The 22,684-nt window shown below is 37.9% G+C and overlaps 1 protein-coding gene and 1 pseudogene across 1 annotated transcript in view; both read left to right on the forward strand.

The window, feature by feature from the left end:
• MRC1 (mannose receptor C-type 1) overlaps positions 1–21,807 on the forward strand; it is a 102,390-nt gene extending 80,583 nt beyond the window's left edge. Inside the window, exons 23-30 of the mRNA XM_003831172.5 lie at positions 4,919–5,021; positions 8,723–8,955; positions 11,475–11,640; positions 12,655–12,804; positions 17,519–17,632; positions 18,167–18,331; positions 19,939–19,980; positions 20,859–21,807. Of these exons, the coding sequence (XP_003831220.2) occupies positions 4,919–5,021; positions 8,723–8,955; positions 11,475–11,640; positions 12,655–12,804; positions 17,519–17,632; positions 18,167–18,331; positions 19,939–19,980; positions 20,859–21,109 (1,224 nt within the window). The 3' untranslated portion in view covers positions 21,110–21,807. The remainder of the gene's footprint in view (positions 1–4,918; positions 5,022–8,722; positions 8,956–11,474; positions 11,641–12,654; positions 12,805–17,518; positions 17,633–18,166; positions 18,332–19,938; positions 19,981–20,858) is intronic.
• Positions 13,484–13,666, forward strand: LOC112441125 (U4 spliceosomal RNA; annotated as a pseudogene).
• Positions 21,808–22,684: the final 877 nt, after the last annotated feature.

Consider the following 22,684-nt stretch of genomic DNA (forward strand, 5'->3'; position numbering starts at 1 on the left):
TATTTGCTATTGTTTTCTGTTTTTATTCTGTATTTCATTTTTTTGTCTTCCACTCTTTCTTGCCTTCTCTGGTTTTACTTCAATATTTTGTATGATTTTATTTGTTCTCCACTCCTAGCATACCAATTATACTTTAAGAAAGCTTCTTTCTTTTCTTTTTTCTTTTTATTACAAATAAAGGTGGGGTCTTTCTGTGTTACCCAGGCTGGTCTTGAACTCTTGAGCTCAGGCAGTCCTCCTACCTTGGCCTCCCAAAGTACTGGGATTACAGGCATGAGCCACCACTCTTGGCCTAAAACAAAAACAGAAACAAACTTTCTTTGGTGGTTGCTCTTGAGTTTGCAGTATATATTTACAGCTAATCCAAGTCCTTTTTCAAACAGCACCTAAGAAAGCATCTCCTATTTCTTCCTCCTTTCCCGTGTAACATTGCTGTAATTCATTTCACTTATCCATAAGCCATTATCACCAAATACATTGCTGTCCACTTTTTACATTAGAGTCCTTAGTATATTATTCATAGTTGTTTAACAACAACTATAGTTGTTTGAAGAAACTGGTATCTGTTAGATGAATTCAGAATAAGGAAAATGAAAAATTCTATTTTTCTTTCATTTATTCCTTCTCTAATGCTTTTCATTTATCTATATAGACCTGAGTTTCTGACATATATAATTTTCCTTCTTTTTTCCTTTCAACATTTCTTTCAAGCTAAGTTTACAGGCAACACATTTTCTCAATGTTTTTTTGTCTGAGAAAGTCTTTGTTTTCTTTTCACTTCTTAAAGATAATTTCACTGGAGACAGAATTCTAGGTTGGTGGGTTTTTTCTTTCAGCACTTTAAATATTGCATTCCACTCTCTTCTTGCTTGCGTGGTTTCTGAAAAGAAATCCAACGTAATTACTATTCTTGCTTCTTTAGAGATAAGATTTTTTTTTCGTCTGGCATCTTTCAAGATTTTCTCTTCATCTTTGATTTTCTGCAGTTTGAGTATGATGTGTTTAGATGTTGTATCTTACTATTTATCCTGTCTGATGTTCTCTGAGCTTCCTGGATCTGTGATTTGCTGTCAGTCATTAATTTTGGGAAATTCTAAGTCATTATTGCTTCAAATTATACTTCTTCTGTTCCTTTCTCTTGTTTCCTTGGCCACACCCAGTGAGCCTACCAGACATGGTCTTCATTTCTGTTAAGGTGTTTTTGATTTCTAGAATTTCCTTTTGATCCTTTCTTAGCATTTTCATCTCTCTGCTTACGTTACCTACCCAGTCTTGCTTGTTGTCCACTTTTTACATTACAGCCCTTAGCATATTATTCATAGTTGTTTAAATTTTTGATAATTCCACTATCTTTGTCACATCTGAGTCTGCTTATTATGCTTGCTCTTCGCTTCAAACTGTGTGTGTGTTTTTAAAAAATCTTTTAGTGTGTCTTACATTTTTATGTTGAAAGCTGGGTATATATTACAGTGCAGGGGTCTGCAACCCGTGGGCCGCAGATGGGTACCAATCCATGGCCTGTTAGGAACTGAGCCTCACAGCAGGAGGCGAGTGGCAGGCCAGTGAGCGAAGCTTCATCCATACTTACAGCCGTTCCCCATCACTCGCATCACTGCCTGAGCTCCGCCTCCTGTCAGATCAGCAGTGGCATTAGATTCTCCTAGAAACGTGAACCCTACTGTGAACTGTGCATGCGTGGGATCTAGGTTGCATGCTCCTTATGAGAATTTAATGTCTGATGATCTGTCCCCGTCTCCCATTACCCCCAGATGGGACCATCTAGTTGCAGGAAAACAAGCTCAGGGCTCCCACTGATTCTGCGTGATGGTGAGTTGTATCACTAGTTTTATTTATTTATTTATTTATTTATTTATTTATTTATTTATTTATTTATTTTTGAGATGGAGTCTCACTCTGTTGCCCAGGCTGGAGTGCAGTGGCGCGATCTCGGCTCACTGCAAGCACCGCCTCCCGGGTTCCTGCCATTCTCCTGCCTCATCCTCCCGAGTAGCTGGGACTACAGGCGCCCGCCACCACTCCCGGCTAATTTTTTGTATTTTTACTAGAGACGGGGTTTCACTGTGTTAGGCAGGATGGTCTCGATCTCCTGACCTCGTGATCCGCCCGCCTCAGCCTCCCGAAGTGCTGGGATTACAGGTGTGAGCCACTGTGCCCGGCGCTCATTATTTTATTACATATTACAGTGTAATAATAACAGCAATAAAGTGCACAATAAGCGTAATGCGCTTGAATCATGTCGAAACCACCCTCCACCCCAGTCTGTGGAAAGTTTGTCTTCCATGAAACTGGTCCCTGGTGCCAAAAAGGCTGGGAACTGCTGATGTAGTGGATAAAGGTAACAGAGGTAAATAGACATTTAGTGTGAGGATTTATGTTTATTTAGCTACGAGTTAGGCTGTGTTTGCTGTTTGCTGTCACTTTAGGTGTCAGAGGTTAAAATCTCTGGTGTCCTTGTTTCTGTCTCTCCTGTTGTCTTTGGGTTCTCCTAAAGACTTCTGAAATAATGTCAGAGAGGCACAGTTCTTCGGCTGTATCTGCCTGTTATCATACGGGAGCCCCAAGGATGTGGTGGTAAGATATTGGGGAGGGGAAGTATTTCGTAGTCCTATGATGGGGACTCTGACTTTTAGAGAATCTGTGCTGTGACCTTCGAAAGTGCTTCTCAGTTTTGTTTTGTTGCTTTTTCCTTTTGGGTGAGAAAGGAAAGCTAGAGAGGCTGGAGTTGAGTATTTCTTTTCTCCTAGGTTAGTTAACGTGTGGTGAAACCGCAGTTAGTTGTTGCTCTTGAGTGCTGGTCTTATTAAGAACAGAATGAATGCTCTGTCGTATTTTAAAATGGCTCTTTTCGCACGTCTCCTGTTGGAAGCAAGAGGAAATTTTTCTCCAGTCTGCACTGTAAGAATCTGGTAGGACTCATGGAAGGAAAACTCACAAAACTCTGCAATCTCTCTAGGACTGCCTCCCCATGCACTCCTCTGCCAACAGTTTTTAATTTTCAAACTTGTCCACACTGAACCTCCAGCAATGTGTCAATGACATTTAGTATCTCCTACCTCAATACTGGTTCCCGTTTTCTGCTCCTGGGCTTCTGCTCTGGTCAGTTCTTATTCCCTATATCCATCAGTCCTTTTCTCCAATCTGGGGGGCAGCTGTCTGTCTTGTGACCTCCATTTTCCAATGCATTTAAAAGAAGTTGTTGATGTTCAGCTTTTCTCGCCATTTTCTTGCATTGTGGTTGGGAGTGACAACTTCCAAGCTCCTTACATATCCAACTAGAGACTTAAGTCCTCAGCATTTTCTTTAAGTGTGCTCCTTTTTTTTTTTTTTTTTTTTTGCTTAAATTTACTTTAAAAGAAAACTTCTTTTTAGAAGAAAGTAGAAAATTGATATAGTCACCATAAATAGAAGATAACTGGCCAGGCGTGGTGGCTCATGCCTGTAATCCCAGCACTTTGGGAGGCTGAGGTGGGCAGTTCACGAGGTCAAGAGATCGAGACCATCCTGGCCAACATGGTGAAACCCCATCTCTACTAAAAGTACAAAAATTAGCTGGGCGTGGTGGCACACGCCTGTAGTCCCAGCTACTCGGGAGGCTGAGGCAGAAGAATTGCTTGAACCCAGGAGGCAGAGGTTGCAGTGAGCCAGGATTGCGCCACTGCAATCCAGCCTGGCGACAGAGCGAGACTCCATCTAGGAAAAAAAAAAAAAAAAAAATAGAAGATAACTGTGAAAATAAACACAGTGAAATTTGGGGGCTCCAGCAAAAAAGCAAAATGATTTGACCAGGTCTCTTGTCTTTATTTCTGGCTTCCCTCAGCCCTTCCTTCCCTCCCTCCCTCCCTCCCTTTCTTCCTTCCTTCCTTCCCAAGGTCTTGTTCTCTCAGCATGGCTGGAGTGCAGTGGTATGGTCATATCTCACTGCAGCCTCAACCTCCCAGGCTCAAGCGATCCTCCCACCTCAGTCTCCTGAGTAGCTGAGACCACAGGCATACACCACCATGCCCAGCTAATTTTGTTTATTTTTTGTAGAGTTGAGGTCTCCCTATGTTGCCCAGGCTGGTCTTGAACTCCCAGGCTCAAGCGATCTTCTAGCCTTGGCCTCTCAAAGTGCTGGGATTACAGGTGTGAGCCACTGTGCCTGGCCTTCTCTTACTTTAAATGAGCAAAATACCATATTTCAAATTAAAGTGTAGATAGTACATTGAAATGGGGCAGGCAGCATGTATTTCTCTCACCTCTACTCCAACAGGGCCAGATATGAGGATTAGAATGGAAATAATGGCATTTCAGAAAAAAAAATCTGAGATATATTTAGTACATAAAGGAAAGAAGGATTTGGAATGGCAAACACATTCACAACCAAACAAATATAATATTGTTCCAGTCCTGGCATACTCCCCTGTAAGACTATAAATAAGATGTGAAACTTTCTGGCTATACCAGCCACATACTATGAATCTATAATAATACTTTTATAAATTTAGCAATGAAATATATAGATCATGCTCATTTCCCTTTAAAAATATGGTACCTACTTTTGGGTTTGAATACTGGTAATTAGTATGGAGAGGATACTGTGTTCTCCTAGTTTCTTTGATTTCTAAGTTTTTATAGTGATGGATAAAAGGTGTGATAGCAAAATTTCTCAGTTCTGTCTCCAAAATTTATCCAAATCGGTTGGGTTTTCGATTCATATAGTGAGAGTTCAAATGTGGAGGATATGCATAGTAGGTAGAGTTGGGTAGAAAGTAATGATGGATTGAGCATATCTTAAGTTAGGACAATCTTAAAATTTGGAAATCAGGGATAATGAAAGATTTTTTTGCTTATTAATGAATTGATTTCAATAGTCGTTGATTCATGATTGTTTTCTTTTTCTTTCTCCGTAAATATACAGGCTGACTGTGTTGTTATTATTGGAGGTGCATCAAATGAAGCAGGAAAATGGATGGATGATACCTGCGACAGTAAACGAGGCTACATATGCCAGACACGATCCGGTAAGTTCTACCAAACCTTACCTTCCTGAAAGAGCTGGGGTTTTTTTTTTTCCCCACTTTTTTCTTTCTTTCTTTCTTTCTTTTTTTTTTTTTTTTTTTGAGGCAAAGTCTCGCTCTGTCGCCCAGGCTGAAGTGCAGTGGTGTGATCTCAGATCACTGCAACTTCCGCCTCCCAGGTTCAAGCAATTCTCCTGCTTTAGCCTCCTGAGTAGCTGGGATTACAGGCACACACAACCACGCCTGGCTAATTTTTGTATTTTTTGTAGAGATGGGGTTTTCCATGTTGCCCAGGCTGGTCTTGAACTCCTGACCTCAGGTGATCTACCTGCCTCGGCCTCCCAAAGTGCTGGGATTACAGGAGTAAGCCACTGTGCCTGACCTCACTTTTATTTTATTTTATTTTACTTTAAGTTCCAGGATACATGTACAGAACATGCAGGTTTGTTATATAGGTATACGTGTGCCATGGTGGTTTGCTGCACCTATCAACCTATCACCTAGCCCCACATGCATTAGCTCTTTGTCCTGATGAACAGCTGTGTTTTTAAATGTACTTTAAAATATATAAACATGGTTGGGCACTGTGGCTCATGCCTGTAATCCCAGCACTTTTGAAGACTGAGGTGGGTGGATTGCTTGAGCCCCAGCATTTGAGACCAGCCTGGTTAACACAGTGAAATCCCATTCCTACAAAAAATACAAAAATTATTTTGTACTTTTACAAAATTATTTTATTTTTGTAGCTGGGACTACAGGTGTGGTGACTTATGCCTGTAGTCCCAGCTACTTGGGAGACTGAGGTGAGAGGATCGCTTCTGCCAGAGAGGCTGAGGCTACAGTGAGCCATGATTGTGCTCCTCACTCCAGCCTGGGTGACAGAATGAGACCCTTTGTCACAAAAATAAAAACAAAAACAAAAATAAAATAAAATATATGATCGTTTCCTTGCATAGCAACAGGTTTGATTGTTGCTTTAATCCATGGAAGCCTATGACAGACAAAAAGGGTAATGTTTTCTATACTTAATTCATGAATCTGCTTTTTTTTTTTTTAACCAGACAGTTTTGGGCAGACTAAACCTGTCACTAAAACTTTCTATTAGAAATTTGGGATATTTGCTTACCTGTACCTTTTTTAAATGTCAGAATAGGAATACCTCCCTTTAATTCATGTAATTTAAGAACTTTTGGCATAAAGCATCATTTGTGCCTCATTATTTGTCCTATATCTTGTGTGCCTTAAACATGTGGATATATGATCTGAGTTTCTTTTTTCATCTTAGGAAGCCAGAATATGGTTAAATGAAAACAACACAGTATGCAGATATTTGCTGTCAATTAAGATGGTGTTTATATACATTTTAGTTTCTAGAGAAACTAGAATAAAAATGCCTAGTTGACAGGGCAGGTGAGCCCCGAAATTGGGGCTTACCCCAGGAGGGTTCTTGGCTTCACCCAGGAAGGAATTTAAGGGCAAGCTGGTGGTGTTAACAACTTTTATTAAAGCAACAATGCACAGCAGCAGCAGACATATTGCTTCTTGTGGAGCAGAGCTTACACCATAGGCAGTGAATTCTGCACTCATATTTATACCCGCTTTTAATTACATGCAAATGAAGGGGCAGGTTATTCAAAAATTTTTGGAAAAGGAATGGTAACTTCTGGGGGCTGCCACAGCAGTGGTGGGTGTGCCTTATGGAGAGTTTCAGCCAGTCCTCAGTCTGGTCTGGAGTGAGTCCTGCCTCCTACCTCATAGCTACACAAAAGGGTCAGAAATTTAAAAATAGATTAGACAAGAGGGTTGAAGGTGGTGAGGGTTGCTGTCATCCTGAGTAGAGTTCTTAAAGGATGGGTTTGTGTTGGAAGGTACTTACTCTCCCAGACCTAAGGAATTTTTCTATACTATTTTGGAAATCAGGGAACTAATGTCAACTCATGACAATGACTGAAAACCATCTAAGATACTTTCAGATGGTTGAGAAGTACTCCTGCAATCCTAACCTTTCTTAATCCAAAAGCCATCCCAGTGCATGTCATTTTTCTCTCTATACTACACTCTATAGCACCAGAATCTTAGGTCACCAGTAATACCAAACTATGCCATCTTTGCCTCTGTTCTTTGGGCCAAGAGGGGACACTCCTTCCAGGAGTGAATGGTGATTCACACACTTATTTAAAAACTTCTCTTTCTTTTCCTTATACACATACATGATAGAATATGTTGCCACAAATAAAAATCATTTGCAAATTTTTAATGACTTAAGATTCACAGTATTAAAGTGAAAAAAGGTAGCATATAAACTTTTATAAACTATAATTTATCACCAGGTGTGGTGTCTCATGCCTGTAATTCTAGCACTTTGAGAGGCTGAGGCAGGAGGGTTGCTTGAGGCCAGGAGTTCAAGATCAGCCTGAGCAACAGAACAAGACCCTGACTCTAAAATAAAATAAAATGAAATGAAATGAAACAAAAAAGTTGGCACTTCTGTAGTGAAGGACAAGGCCAATGGCAGGTCATGCAGACATAAAGTGGAACACATTGGAGAATTGGCCAGGATACACACTGGTAAACAAGGATATCTCGATCCCTAGACCAGAGTAAAGAACCAGATTGCAAATATTTTAGGTTTTGCAGGACATACAGTCTCTACTGCAAATAGTCAACTCTGCTATGGTCACAGATGGTCATAGGCAATACATAAACAAATGAATGTGGCTGTGTTCCAGTAAGACTTTATTTATGGACACAAATTTGAATTTCATGTAACATTTACATGACATGAAATATTATTCTTCTTTGATTCTTCTCTATCCCCAACCATTTAAAAACTTTTTCAGCTCACAGGATACAAAGACAGACCACAGGTCAGATTTCATCCTCTGGCTGTTATTTGCTGACTTCTAGGGCATCAGATAAGACAGACAGAAACAAGCTCTTTTGGGAGTCTTGACATGAAGTGGCTCAGAGTACAGGGGGCACAATGCAGTGATTAGAAACACATGCTAGGAGCTTGAGGACAAAAGATCAGAAAGCTGAAGTGATTTGGCTTGTAGGGGCTCCAACCCCTAGGTCAGTTTGGATAAGATTATGGGAGGCTTTACCCATAGGCGAAGGGCATAGAAAATCATCAAGAGTAAAGCTTGATCTTGAGATCAAGGTTAAACGAACCAGGGACTTGTGTATGGCTGCATTCCAGAATCTAAACCCGTTACCTGAATGTGCATTACTCACAAGTGAAGTCAAACAGATACAAACTCATGGATCAAGTAGAACAAATGAGGGAGGAAGAGAAAGACTTTTCTTGACTTTGAGTTTTAACGTATATGGAAAAATAAAGATTAGCAATGACACAATCGTCTATGTTCTTTAATTTGTGGGATTAAACTACGGCATTTCTTTCATCAAGATACTAGATTGGATTGAATTTGTCACATGTTTTGTTTGTTAGTTTAGAAACTTGATCATGTATTTGCCTTAATATTCTAAATATAGTTTGGAATTAATTTAATTTGATCAGGGATACTGATGAAAAAATGTTTGTTTTCTAGTGTGAAATGGCTTATAAAATATTTCTAACAGCTGAATGTTTGGAGTTATGCTACTTTGCTTATTTTTATGATAGATGAGATACACTTATCATTACTGATAAGGCTCAATTACTGTTTATTGATAATGCTAATGAAAATAATGTTTTTATCTAGACCCTTCCTTGACTAATCCTCCAGCAACGATTCAAACAGATGGCTTTGTTAAATATGGCAAAAGCAGCTATTCACTCATGAGACAAAAATTTCAATGGCATGAAGCGGAGACATACTGCAAGCTTCACAATTCGCTTATAGCTAGCATTCTGGATCCCTACAGTAATGCATTTGCGTGGCTGCAGATGGAAACATCTAATGAACGTGTGTGGATCGCCCTGAACAGTAACTTGGTAAGATGCTGGAAATATGTGCAACTTGACATGATCAGTGAATTATGGTTGAATATGATTATCTTTCTGTTTGTTCTGCTGAATACTCATTATGTGTAAGAGACTGTGCTAGGCAATGTGAATGATACTAACATCAACAAGATCCAATCTTTCAGGGATGTGATGCCTTTAAGGATCTGGCAAGCTAGTGATATGTGTCAGAAATCAAACTAAGAATTATCTGATGAATGTTAACTCTCCTATTGCATTAGACTATGAAAATTATATTCCAAATCTCAACAGTTTAATTTATTCACTTATTGCTTCCAAGGTCATGATTGTAACTATGGCATGAGAATTAAGAAAGCAGGTTAGGGACATAGTTGCCAGTGATGGGGACACTTTTTATTTGTTGTGGCAAGACATTCTAGACTTGTTGTAGGTCCTGAGGTTGTGGAGCTCCCATCCATTTGTGAGAAATATTTCTTTGCAGTCAGTTCCTTGTATTCCATAATAGACTAAGGTTGGCAAAGACTAGGGATGAGGCAGAAAACTAAGAAGGCTGATAGAGTTGCCAAATTATTCCTAAAACGAGTCTTCTCTGATGCCTGGTCATGCATCTATCCTCCTCTATTCATCCTTCTAGCTAGCCAACCAGCAAGCTTCCTAGTAGAAGTAGATATGACAGTCAGCAATTAAGATATAAGAAGTATCAAAGAGAGGCATATAGAAAGTGTCATGAGAAGAGAGAAAAGGGACCAGTTGGGCTAGTGGGGAGGACCAAGAAGGTTCCTCAGAAAAAGTCAAAGTTTATAGATATAGTCTAGGATGGTAGAACATAAGGAAGGAATATCAAGAAGACAAAAAAAAAAAAAAAGGAGATAAACTGGAGAGTAGATGAGTGTCAGATGTTATGGAGCTTCCAAGGCCATGATGCAGAGATAGAAATTTACGATTTATACAATGAGTATTTCCTAAGTAGGGAAGTGTGTATTTAAAAGTAAGTAGTTTCAGAATGATTTCTGTGATTAAATTTAGGCAAGACATTTTTACGTCGCTGTTGACTAAGTTTTTATAATTAAGTCATTTGATAAGTCATTTGTTTTCTTCTCACAGACATGTTCACGATTCTCTTATGAGTTTAAAGTAAGCTTTTATTTTTAGAAAGATTAAATAGTTTTTCATTGTGGCAATATTTATGACTACAACAGTATTATTATCTTCCTTATTTCTATAGAGTTAATGATTATACAAGCATTATTTGATTAAACATGGTATAATACTACAAAATTCTAATTTGAGATAACACATACTTCTAAGTTTTGTCACTGGATTTTTGGCAATTGGCTTGGTAAATTAAATAATGCAGTCAAAAGGGTGATAATTGCTTGAATCTTTGAAAAATTCAGCTACCTCTGATTAATATTATATATCATCTATTCTTAAACAATACCTGTAAAATCTCTATTAGACTGTTAAAAGGATATTATTGATAAGTAATATTTTGATGTTTATCAATATTTTGTATGTAATCATAAATTTGTTTCACTAAATTTAATAAGAAATTAACTGTGCAGGCCGGGCACGGTGGCTCACGCCTGTAATCCCAGCAGTTTGGGAGGCTGAGGCAGGCAGATCACCTGAGGTCGGGAGTTCAAGACCAGCCTGGCGAACATGGTGAAAACCCGTCTCTACTAAAAAATACAAAAATTAGCCGGGCATGGTGGCAGTGCCTTAATCCCAGCTACTTGGGAGGCAGAGGCAGGAGAATCATTTGAACCCGGGAGGTGGAGGTTGCAGTGAGCCTAGATCGAGCCATTGCACTCAAGCCTGGGGGACAAGAGCGAGACTTCTCTCAAAAAAAAAAAAGAAAGAAATTGACTGTGCAAGTAGACTAAAACGACTGGCTTTTTACCTCATATATATGTGATGTCATAGGGCTGAAAGACCACCTCACTAGAATATAGCTGAAAGACTGCCTCACTAGAAATCAAGAGACTAAGGCTTCTCTCTTCCATACCCTTACCTCTCTTCCATACCTCTCTTCCATGACCTTAGCTAAGCCGTTTACCATTGGTGCTGTTTCAACAACAGAATAATGAGAAGATATGAAGAGATGAGTATTTCTCTCAGGTGTCCATGAATTTAATGAAAATTACTTAATTTTTATTATAATTTCAATAATAATATAAGAAATATCTTATTTGTTATGAAGATAAAACTTCTCTTTTGCCCTGAAAACCTGCAAACAAGGAGAGTTTCATGGAATAAGAGATAAATTTTTTTTTCTTAGTGTTTTTTGAAATAACTTCCAAGGATGTATTCCTGGGGATCTCTAAGAAATAACTGTTTCTAAGAAAGGCTGCATTTACTGAATTTGAGTTGACAGAAATGATTTATAGTGTTCTTTTTATTCTCAAATGTTCCAGGTTCTATGTCAAATCACGGTCTTAAATATACTTAGTATTCTTGAATTGGTTCTTTTAGTATTTTCTAAATGAAGCAAGGCTGCATGTTAATGCTTGTTTTTGTCGTTGCAGACTGATAATCAATACACTTGGACTGATAAGTGGAGGGTGAGGTACACTAACTGGGCCGCTGATGAGCCCAAATTGAAATCAGCATGTGTTTATCTGGATCTTGATGGCTACTGGAAGACAGCACATTGCAATGAAAGTTTTTACTTTCTCTGTAAAAGATCAGATGGTAATTGAATATATAAAAACAGTCAGGGGATCTGAAAATTTCTGAATAAGCTACTACATACCACCGTTGATATTATTAAACAGTAATGTGTCTTGGATAGCTAAGAATAATATAGAACATACTCCCTCACCTATCAAAAGACTATAAACCAACATACATAGATCAAAATAATGGAGATAAACATCTCCCCAGGAAATTTTGCTTACTTTTGATGTTGACAACACATCTATATCAAAGGAATTTTATCAGAATACAGGTAGATTCATCAGAGTCAATGATGGACACCATACTAAAATTCTAAATATAGCCTTTAGTTAATCCCAGGTGCTATTAATAGCTAAGAAAGGGTTGTAGGAATTAGGATCCCAGAAAAGGAAAACAGTGACTTAAAAAAGGAAAGTCACTTTACAAATTACTTTGTGGTGACTTTTTAAAAATTTATCTTTGGGCCGGGTGCAGTGGCTCACCCCTGTAATCCCAGCACTTCGGGAGGCCGAGGCGGGCAGATCACCTGAGGTCAGGAGGTCGAGACCAGCTTGGCCAACATGGTGAAACCCCTTCTCTACTAAAAATACAAAAATTAGCTGGGTCTGGTGGCAGGCACCTGTAATCCCAGCTACTCGGGAGGCTGAGGCAGGAGAATCACTTGAATCCGGGAGGCAGAGGTTGCGGTGAGCCAAGATCGCGCCATTGTACTCCAGCCTGGGGGACAGGAGCAAGACTTCGTCTCAAAAAAAAAAAAAATTATCTTTGTAGGTATCTATAGATCGATTGTCTTAACTATGAGTGTAACTGACTGCCGCTATACCATAGCACATTCTATTGAAATATATTTAAAGTGGAAAACATTGATAAAAGGAAACCCAATAATAAATATGGTGATCCAAATGATAACCACTGGAAGATTTTTTAAAATAATGATCAATGATCAATTTTTGTAGCTGCTAATGTATGATGCTACACACCACAGAAACTTCAGGTTTTGCTTTATTGAAAATGTGTTTTTGTTAACAGAAATCCCTGCTACCGAACCCCCACAACTGCCTGGCAGATGCCCGGAGTCAGATCACACAGCATGGATTCCTTTCCATGGTCACTGTTACTATATTGAGTCCTCATATACAAGAAACTGGGGCCAAGCTTCTCTGGAATGTCTTCGAATGGGTGAGTGCCACATTTCCTGAAGGAAAACTCCGTAATCATCTATTCTGGGGTCCACTGACACTATACATGAAATATACAAAGAATGTAAAAATACCTGTTTATATTTTTAATGATTTATTTTATAACAGAATGGCCAATATCATGCTTCCCAAATGTAATCTCTAAGTTTGTAGCCTCAAATTTTAGAGAATTTAGAGAATTCGGGTAGAAAACAGTATATTCTAAATGGTTTCTTCCTTTCAGACTTCATGTTCTAAATTGTTAGGATTCTCATCCTCATTTATTCCAAGTGTTGTACTCACCTGTTATCACTGGTAAGCTGAAGTTTTACAAGTGCCCAGGAACTATTTTGTTGTACCATTAATAGAAAAGTATTTCTATTTATTGTTTTTGTGAAGACAAATAAAACTCAAATAGACACCACAAAGATGAATGATTTTTCCCCCTGAAGTGAAAAATGTCAAATAAAGTTTATTTTAAGGGTACATTTAAAAGCCACTTAGTTAAATCCCGTTAAATATTTTACTGAATCATATTTACTTCATGTTTTTTATGCCCTAACTCAAGAGTTCTCCATCCAACAGTGGTACACACAGTTTATAACCTCATTTTCTCCACGTTCTTTCAAAAGTCAACCTGACTTTTGACTTTAAATTCTGAGTGAGATGAAGTTTGCTTTAGCTTTGCACAGTGGCAGTATCTTAGCCGATGAGGTTTATCCGAGGCATGATTATTGCTAATTGAAGTTTGCTTTGTCAGTTTTTGATTCGTGTACTTTGGGGCCCTGTTGTTAGGTACATATTCGTCTACGTTTATTACATCTTCTTGATGTATTAAAAATTTTTTCCCTATGAAATGTCTTTATTGTCTCTAGTACTAATGTTTATCTAAAAGTCTATTTTATCTAATATTTGTGTAGCCACTCCAGCTCTTTTTTGGCTATTGTTTGCTTAGCATATATTTTTCCATGCTTTTACTTTCAACCTATTTGTGTCTTTGAATCTCAAGTGTCTTTTTTAGACAGCACATAGTTGGATCTTTCTTATTAATTAATTTTCACTCTGCCAGTCTATGTTTTTTGATTGTAGTGTTTACTCCATTTACACTTAATGTAATTATAGATAGGTAGAATTTATGTCTGCCATTTTGCCATTTGTTTTCTATATGTCTTATGGTTCCCCTATTCCTCTATTACTGCCTTCTTGTGTGTTAACTAGATAATTTCTTGTGTACCATCATTTTAATTTTCTTTTTCTTTTCTTTTCTTTTTTTGAGACAGAGTCTCATTCTGTCACCCAGGCTGGAGTGCATTGGTGCAATCTTGGCTCACTGCAACCTCCACCTCCCAGGTTCAAGCAGTTCTTCTGTCTCAGCCTCCCAAGTAGCTGAGGCAACAGGCACATGCCACCTTGCCCAGCTGATTTTTGTATTTTTAGTAGAGACAGAGTTTCACATTATTGGTCAGGCTGGTTTCGAACTCCTGACCTCAGGTTATCCACCTGCCTCGGCCTCCCAAAGTACTGGGATTACTGGTGTTTCTTTTACTATATATCGTTTGGTTATTTCTTAGTGGTTGCCCTAGGGATTACAACTAACGTGTTAATTTACAAAAATCTAGTTCAAAATTAGCCAAGCGTGGTGGTGGGTGCCTGTAATCCCAGCTACTTGGGAAGCTGAAACAGGAGAATCACTTGAACCCAGGAGGTGGAGGTTGCAGTGAGCTGAGATCACGTCACTGCACTCCAGCCTGGGCAACAGAGCGAGACTTCATTTCAAAAAAAAAAAAAAATCTGGTTCATATTAATATACATATATACATTTAATTTTAATAGTGTACAAAAACTTTGCTGTTATGTAGCTCCATTCCCTCTGCCTTCCTTTGTGCTGTTATTGGCAGACAAAAACAACTTTATCCATTGCATACCCATAAGCACAGATTTACAAGTATTGTTTTATGCAGTTATCTTTCAATTAGAAAAGATAGAGTTATACATAAAAAGTACATTTAAACTATTTTTTATATTTACCCTTGTAGTTTCCTTTATTGATGCTCTTTATTTCTTTGTGTGGGTTTGAGTTACTGTTGAGTGCCCTTTTATTTCCACTGGAAGTATTTTCTTCAGTAGTTCTTAAAGTGATAATTTCTTTTCATTTTGGTTTAGGAATGTCTGACTTTTTCCTTCATTTTTTGTAAGATAGCTTTGTTAAATAGAAAATTCCTGCTTGACAGTCATTTTCTTTCATCTTTTTCACGATGTCAGCTCATCGCTTGCTGGACGCCATGGTTTCTAATGTGAAATTAGTGTTAAGATCCCTGTACATGATGAGACCCTTCTCTCTCACAGATTTTAAGACTTTCTGTCTTTTGATAGTTTTATCGTGATGTGTATACATGTGGTGTTAGATGTGGTAGGTGCAGATTTCTTTAAGTGCCTAGAACTAATGAAGTCTCCCAGGTTTTGCAGAGGATCTGTCTGTGTGCTGGGATGTGCCTTTAATATTTGTCCAAGCAGTTACAAACTGCCTTAGCTTTCACTTCCTGCTTGTGTAGTGCATCTTCAGCCAGATGCAAGAACTTAGAACCTTCTCAGGTCTTTCTCAGACATGCACATAGCCTTGGGCAAGGGCACACTTCAGTGCATATCTGTAGCCTTCTACATTCCCCGGAATTTGTCAATGCTTTTTAAAGTCTCCTATGAACATCCCATTCCCTAGCTTTTCCTTTTAAGTCTTTCAATTCGCTAGTTGTTTGCCCCAACTATTATCACTGCCTTAGATGGTTACAATGTTAGACAATTGCCACTGATAGTTTTTTACAAACACTTGCAGGGAAAAGTCTGTTTGCACTGACTGAGCTCTGAATCAGGTCAAATAAAGACAAGCTTTGCGAGTGGGGTTTTCTAGGGAACTGTAAGACAGGTCAAGTAATGGAGATTCTCTGAGAATGGGGCTTGGAAAGAGCTCCAACCCCATTTTAGCCTCTCCTGTGGCTTCTACGCTACTGGTTTTCACTGTGGTTGTGGGGCTGTTGGTTTTTAAGGCTACAGCAGAACTGGAAAGAAGGCAGAGGGATTAGGACAAGTTAAAACACTATAAAACTCACTATCATTACCAAGACACAGTCATTTTTCTTGCATAAGTGCTTCTTGAATTATTGCAAGCCTTTGATTAATTTTCAGCATTCCAAAACAGTGGATTTAGAGTTTTCCAGTGTTCTCATTGGTTTTATAGAAAAAATAATTTTCAGAAGAACTTATTCTGCATTTCTCATGATGTCACCTGATGCCTTCTTTGAACTTTTGTAATTAAAAAAATGTTCTCTTCATATTGCTAAGTATTTTTTTGAAAAAAATTGCAAAGAATATGTAGAAACTTTGTTTTCCATTTTAGGTGACTCTTTTCTGGTAAATAAAATGAATGCTTCTCATTCTCATTCTCAAAATATGAGTCATAAATATTTTGAAACAGCTAATGTTTGTGAAATATATTTAATAATGGATTATGTAGTCATGCAGTGAAAACAAGGCGATAATTCAGAACTCAGTAATACGGGATACAGGCATATGGTTAGGTGCGGACCCTCAAGGTTCAGAAAGCCTGGGTCATACCATGATCTTCCCTCTGCTAGTGTTAGGATCTTGGCAGATTACTCATCCTCTGTGCTTTAGTTTCCTTAGCTATAAAATGGGGCAAAGATGGTACCTATTTAATGAAGTGATTGTGAAAATTTAATGGGTTAATGCTTGTAAAGTCCAAAGCAAAATGTCCAGAATGAAATGCTTAAAAGATATTAGTTATAATTAAAAAGCTAGAGATTTTTACTCTAAAATTTAATGTTGACAGTCTAATGTGGGTTGTCACTTCCATAGCCATCTAACTGGTCTTTCTGTTTTATCTCCTTGCTTTGAATGGTCCTATACATAACAGCTGGATTCTAATAATAACTAATATAGGACCATTCTTAGGTGAAGAATCTAACTGTTATGTATAGGACCAGTCAAAGCAAGGCGATGGGTTATTGCATCATTCAGCTGCCTGAAAAAAAACTTAGTGTTCTTTATCACCACATTGCCCTTAATACCAATCTCTGATCTTCTGCAATGAGACCTAACCCATGTCTTTTTTTTTTTTTTTTTTTTTTTTGCCTGTGGACCAGATTGGTGCGATACTCCAGCCAAACCAAGCTATCTCTGTTCCTGAAGAAGTTCTATGCTTCCCTTCCTCTTTGTCTTTCCTCTTATTACCTCTTTTTCCTGGAATTATTTTCTATCCTTTTTACTTGAAATCCTATTCTTCTCTCTACTGAAATTCTGTTTCCTCTATCCTCCCTTTTAGCTGCTTCACCAAGAATGAATATTTCACATGTCTATAGCATATGGCACTTAATTTCTCTTCTATAATATTTCTTTGTACTCTTGTTACTGGCCACTGAACCATAACTTTTGGAAGACATACTCTACATCCTACTAATCTTTGAATATCCTGCAGGAACTAGTTCAGTGCTTGTACTCAAATGATGCTAATGATGCTTAAAAACATATTTCAGAATGAAAACTAAAATTCTGAGAAAACAAACACCTGCCCTTTGAAATTCTTCCCCTTAAGTGGAGATGTTAGGCTGATTTTTGTTGCTCTCGATAGCAGTGCTGTTTACAAAAATATTTTCAGCTACTTAAATGTGCAGCTATCATATTTATCCTTTTATGCTTTCTAGGTTCCTCTCTGGTTTCCATTGAAAGTGCTGCAGAATCCAGTTTTCTGTCATATCGGGTTGAGCCACTTAAAAGTAAAACCAATTTTTGGATAGGATTGTTCAGAAATGTTGAAGGTAATTTTTGCAGCATGCTTATTTAATCACAAATATTGTAAAATGTTGTATGTAAAACAAGGTTTCGTTTCCAAAATGTGTTGCCTTAAAAATGATTAATTCATGAGGAATTTGAAAATTCAAACTCATATTTTTATTTAAGAACTGAAATTTAAAATGAGTTTCATATCATGCTATCCTCAAAGTTGCTAATTAAAAAATATCTTTTGTAGCTAAGATAGTTTGAGGAGCTTTAAAAAGCATTTTCTATGTTTTCGTGGGGCCAGGAAAAAAATGCTAAGGAAAGGATAAGTATAAATATTTGTACTAATTAGAAATACTTTTTTAACTAAAGCTATATAGTAAACCTATTCTTTTTCGTTTCCTTCCCTGTAATAATTAGTCATTATAGTCTTGCCTGTTAAGTCTGGTTATAAATGACTATTGATTCTAGTATAAAAGAATATGCTTAGAAATTTCGCATAAATTGGCTGAACTTATTTTAAGATAGGTTATATTTAACTTTTGTCTTTATTGGTTTTATCTGATGACCAGGGACATGGCTGTGGATAAATAACAGTCCGATCTCCTTTGTCAACTGGAACACAGGAGATCCCTCTGGTGAACGGAATGATTGTGTAGCTTTACATGCGTCTTCTGGGTTTTGGAGTAATATTCACTGTTCTTCCTACAAAGGATACATTTGTAAAAGACCAAAAAGTAAGTAAGTAAGTTTGTTGCATGGTGCATATCACTGGCTGCCATTTCTTTCAAATAGTAAGATATCAGGTATGGAATCATAATGTGATTACGAGGCCATTGGAAGCTCTGTCCTTTCATCCGTGAAAAATCCATTCTGCCATTGTAGTGCATTACTCTTTGCAGCTCTGCGTGAGTGAGAGACACTCTCTGTCTGCTTAGCTGTTGTAATGATTTTTGCTTATCAATGCATTTGTAATGGGATATCTGAAGGATTTGCCAAGCTGCAAACAGTCAGGAGAGCCCATCTACAAAGCCTTACTGCATGAGGGAAAAGGTGGTAAAGCCAGTACCAGCCCAAACCTGAGGAGACCAGGGTTCTGGAGAGGGATCAGAATTGATTGTGGAATGAGTCACGTCAGACTAATTCAGTCTCCTTTTAAGATGGAAAGTGAGACCATGAAAGGAACAGGATCGGGGAATTGATAGTGTTGAATGCTCACAATTGCCTCTATCTGGAATTTAAAAATATTTTGTTGACATGTCATGTCACATAATATCCCTCCCAATAAATTACTGATTAGATAATAGAGGTTTTTTGTTTGTTTGTTTTTTTGAGACGGAATCTTGCTCTGCCACCAGGCTGGAGTGCAATGGCGCGATCTCAGCTCACTGCAACCTCCACCTCCTGGGTTCAAGCGATTCTCCTGCCTCAGCCTCCCGAGTAGCTGGGATTACAGGAGCATGCCATCATGCCCCGCTAATTTTTGTATTTTTAGTAGAGACGGGGTAGAGTTTACCATTTTAGAATTTGGCGGGTCTTTAGGCTTCTCTAACTGTTCTAAGACACACCACATCCTCTAGTGCAATGTTGGAGTTGTTTTATTTGTTTTGTTTTGTTTTTGTTTTTGAGACAGAGTCTCACTCTGTTGCCCACTCTGTTGCCAGTGGCGTGATCTTGGCTCACTGCAACCTCCACCTCCTGGGTTCAAGCCATTCTCCTGCCTCAGCCTCCCAAGTAGCTGGGATTACAGGCGCACGCCACTATGCCCAGCTAATTTTTGTATTTTTAATAGAGATGGGGTTTCACTATGTTGGCCAGGCTGGTCTCGAACTCCGGACCTCAGGTGTTCCACCTGCCTCAGGCTCCCAAAGTGCTGGGATTACAGGCGTGAGCCACCACTCCTGGCCTGGAGTCTTATTTTACTTTTCATTCAAATGCTTTTTAACATCTTAGGCTTCAGCAGGCTAATTTCAAAACCCCTAGCCTTGAATGTTTTACTTATGGGTAGATTGGGTAGATTTTAAGGGTGAGTATCAGTGGCTCAAATGTAACTTGGAGAATCACATTTCCAGATCTAATGTACTCAAATGCACCATACAACCATAGGCAACTGCTATGGCTCAGACAGAGAGACAGATAGATGATAGGTAGGTAGATATATAGATAAAGGTACAGATCTTTTTTTTCTACCTGTATTTTTATATCTATCATATCATAATATCATATATCAATCAACACAGATCAAATGTGGAGGATTCCATGTATTTGTGAGCCAAATAATATTTGCTATCTACCTGCAATTATTCTGGGTTTTTATAAATATATATATTTTTTTTACACACAGTTATTGATGCTAAACCTACTCATGAATTACTTACAACAAAAGGTAAGGCCATTGCAAAATTTCAGGTTCTGTGTTAGTAATACATCCGTACTGTTTGTTTTAAAAGGCATAATAATAATCCCTTCCAACTCCCCTGCTCTCTCAGTAGAATTTGCTTAAGCTAAACTATGCTTTGTCATCAACCTACTTTGAATAATACTTCAGAAAAAGAGGCCTTGGAGTCAGGTTGGTGTTTTTACTATAAGTAGTTATTGAAGGCATTTTTTTTTTTTTTTGCTCTGTTACAAACAGCTGCCTTGAACCCATGGAAGAAATTTCTCTTAAGAATCTCTGTGGGTTTTTTTTCTTTTCTTAGAATTTTTTTTTGTTTTAATTTTTATAGACTACTTGAATTAGGTAACTGATCTCATTTCACTCATTTTGTTGGCTGCTTAAAAAAAACTGAAAGTGAGATTTATGGCTTGCCTGTAACCTCCTTATTAACATCATGAGTGCTATTTGTTTACTAATTACATCTATGAGTTCACGTTTCCACTATTCTTATTTTATTTTTCTCTTCATTTCCATTTTCTTTTAATTATTATCATTATTATCATTACTAATCTACTTATCTTCTTATACTGTATTTTTGACAGCCTTAAATTATTTTGAAATAAGGTATATATATTTTAATACATTGATGAACTAGCCCACTGCTACATAGACAGATGGATTATTCTTGCAACTGAATAATCATCTTAACATTCTGAATAATCCTCTATACCACAGGGACTCTTGTTTTCACATCTTTCTTTTCTGTTTGACAAATGTCGCTTGAAAGAATATTTATGCCTTTTAGTTTTTCAACAAGCAAAGTTCTGCATAGCATGCAACCCTCTGCCTCCCTTCACGTTTTCCATAATGATTTTATTTATTTATAGCTGACACAAGGAAGATGGACCCTTCTAAACCGTCTTCCAACGTGGCCGGAGTAGTCATCATCGTGATCCTCCTGATTTTAACGGGTGCTGGCCTTGCTGCCTATTTCTTTTATAAGAAAAGACGTGTTCACCTACCTCAAGAGGGCGCCTTTGAAAACACTCTGTATTTTAACAGTCAGTCCAGCCCAGGAACTAGTGATATGAAAGATCTCGTGGGCAATATTGAACAGAATGAACACTCGGTCATCTAGTACCTCAATGCGATTCTGAGATATTTGAATTTCATAAAATTGTAACTGAAATTTAAAATTTTTAGTTCAATGTGATTGTTTTCTTTAAAATGAGTACTGAATTGTACTGGTCTGTCCTTTTTTCCTTTGCCTAATTGAAGAAATAATTGCTTGTTTTCTAGCCTGGCAAGATATTTTCATAAAAGAGGGATAACAATGCTGATTACTACCTTTTAAAATATTTTGGATAAATGCACAGCACCACAGCACCCACATCTAAGCATTAGTGATGTGTAGCTGATGTCAGCTTCATGTGGATTTTAAGCACTCTAGAAACAATGAAGCTTCTTGTCATATTTTAAGGAGCTCCCAAAATGTGTTACCTATTAAATTGTAACTCAGCAAGTAGAAGACCATTTGAAAAGTCAGGTACAAATATCCTCAAGTGGCATAAAAATGTAGTCAGTTTTCTCTTTTACCAGTTTTTATTTCCACTCCAATTATTTAGAACTTTATTTGTACATGTGCAGAAGAATAAGGCAGCTGAGAGTCTTGTTTCCCCCAAGAGAGTTTTACAGGCTGAATGTTGCAAATGTGTTCTTTGTCCTGTTATATGTATATCAGGAATACAAGGATGTGAAATGAAACTGTAAATTTGCATAACTGGATGTACTTAGATAATGTGAAATAAACATAAAAGACAAGGTCTATTTTTAATAGATTTGCATTTTGGTGATCTTAGTATAAATTTGCTTTTAAATGAGATGTATTTATCCACTCACTTTACACTTTAACTTGCCACTTATGATATTATTTGTAGAGAAATTCTTTAAATGAAACTCATGAACTATTTTGAAAAGGAGTGTTGCTAAAATGCTGTGTGTAAAATGAATTTTTTACCGTAATGATTTTGCCAGATCTTCCTCTATAACATGGCCTCAATCAGAATTCAACAATCAAAGCCACTAATACTATTGAGAATCAGAATTCAGAGTATCCTTTTCTCCCTTTAATGATTTCTTTTCGCTTAACAATTTTGCCTTAAAGTTTGAGGTATATTGTGAAATATTTGGGAGGTTTTACATCTGTATTAGTCAATTTTCATACTGCTGATAAAGACATACCCAAGACTGAGTAATTTATAAAGAAAAAGAGGTTGAATGGACTCACAGTTCCACGTGGCTGGAGAGGCCTCATAATCATGGTGGAAGGCAAAAGGCACATCTTACATGGCGGCAGACAAGAGAGAAAAATGAGAGCCAAGCAAAAGGGGTTGCCCTCATAAAACCATCAGATCTCCTGAGACTTATTTTCTACGACAAGAACAGTATGGGGGAAACCGCCCCCATGATTCAATTATCTCCCACCAGGTCCCTCCCACAACATGTGGGAATTATGGGAGCTACAATTCAAGATGAGATTTGGGTGGGGACACAGCCAAACCATATCAATATCTCACACAGGTACCACACTGCCAGCTCACCTTCACTTTTTTATGAGATTGCCCACGAGCAGGAGTCTTTACCTAGAATCACTGGCTGGGACTCCTTGGATGGCTTTAAGGGGTCTAGGAAGGCCCCCAAATTGCAGGGCAAA

Source organism: Pan paniscus, chromosome 8 (assembly GCF_029289425.2).
Source record: "Pan paniscus chromosome 8, NHGRI_mPanPan1-v2.0_pri, whole genome shotgun sequence".
In the NCBI taxonomy this organism is placed as follows: Eukaryota; Metazoa; Chordata; class Mammalia; order Primates; family Hominidae; genus Pan; species Pan paniscus.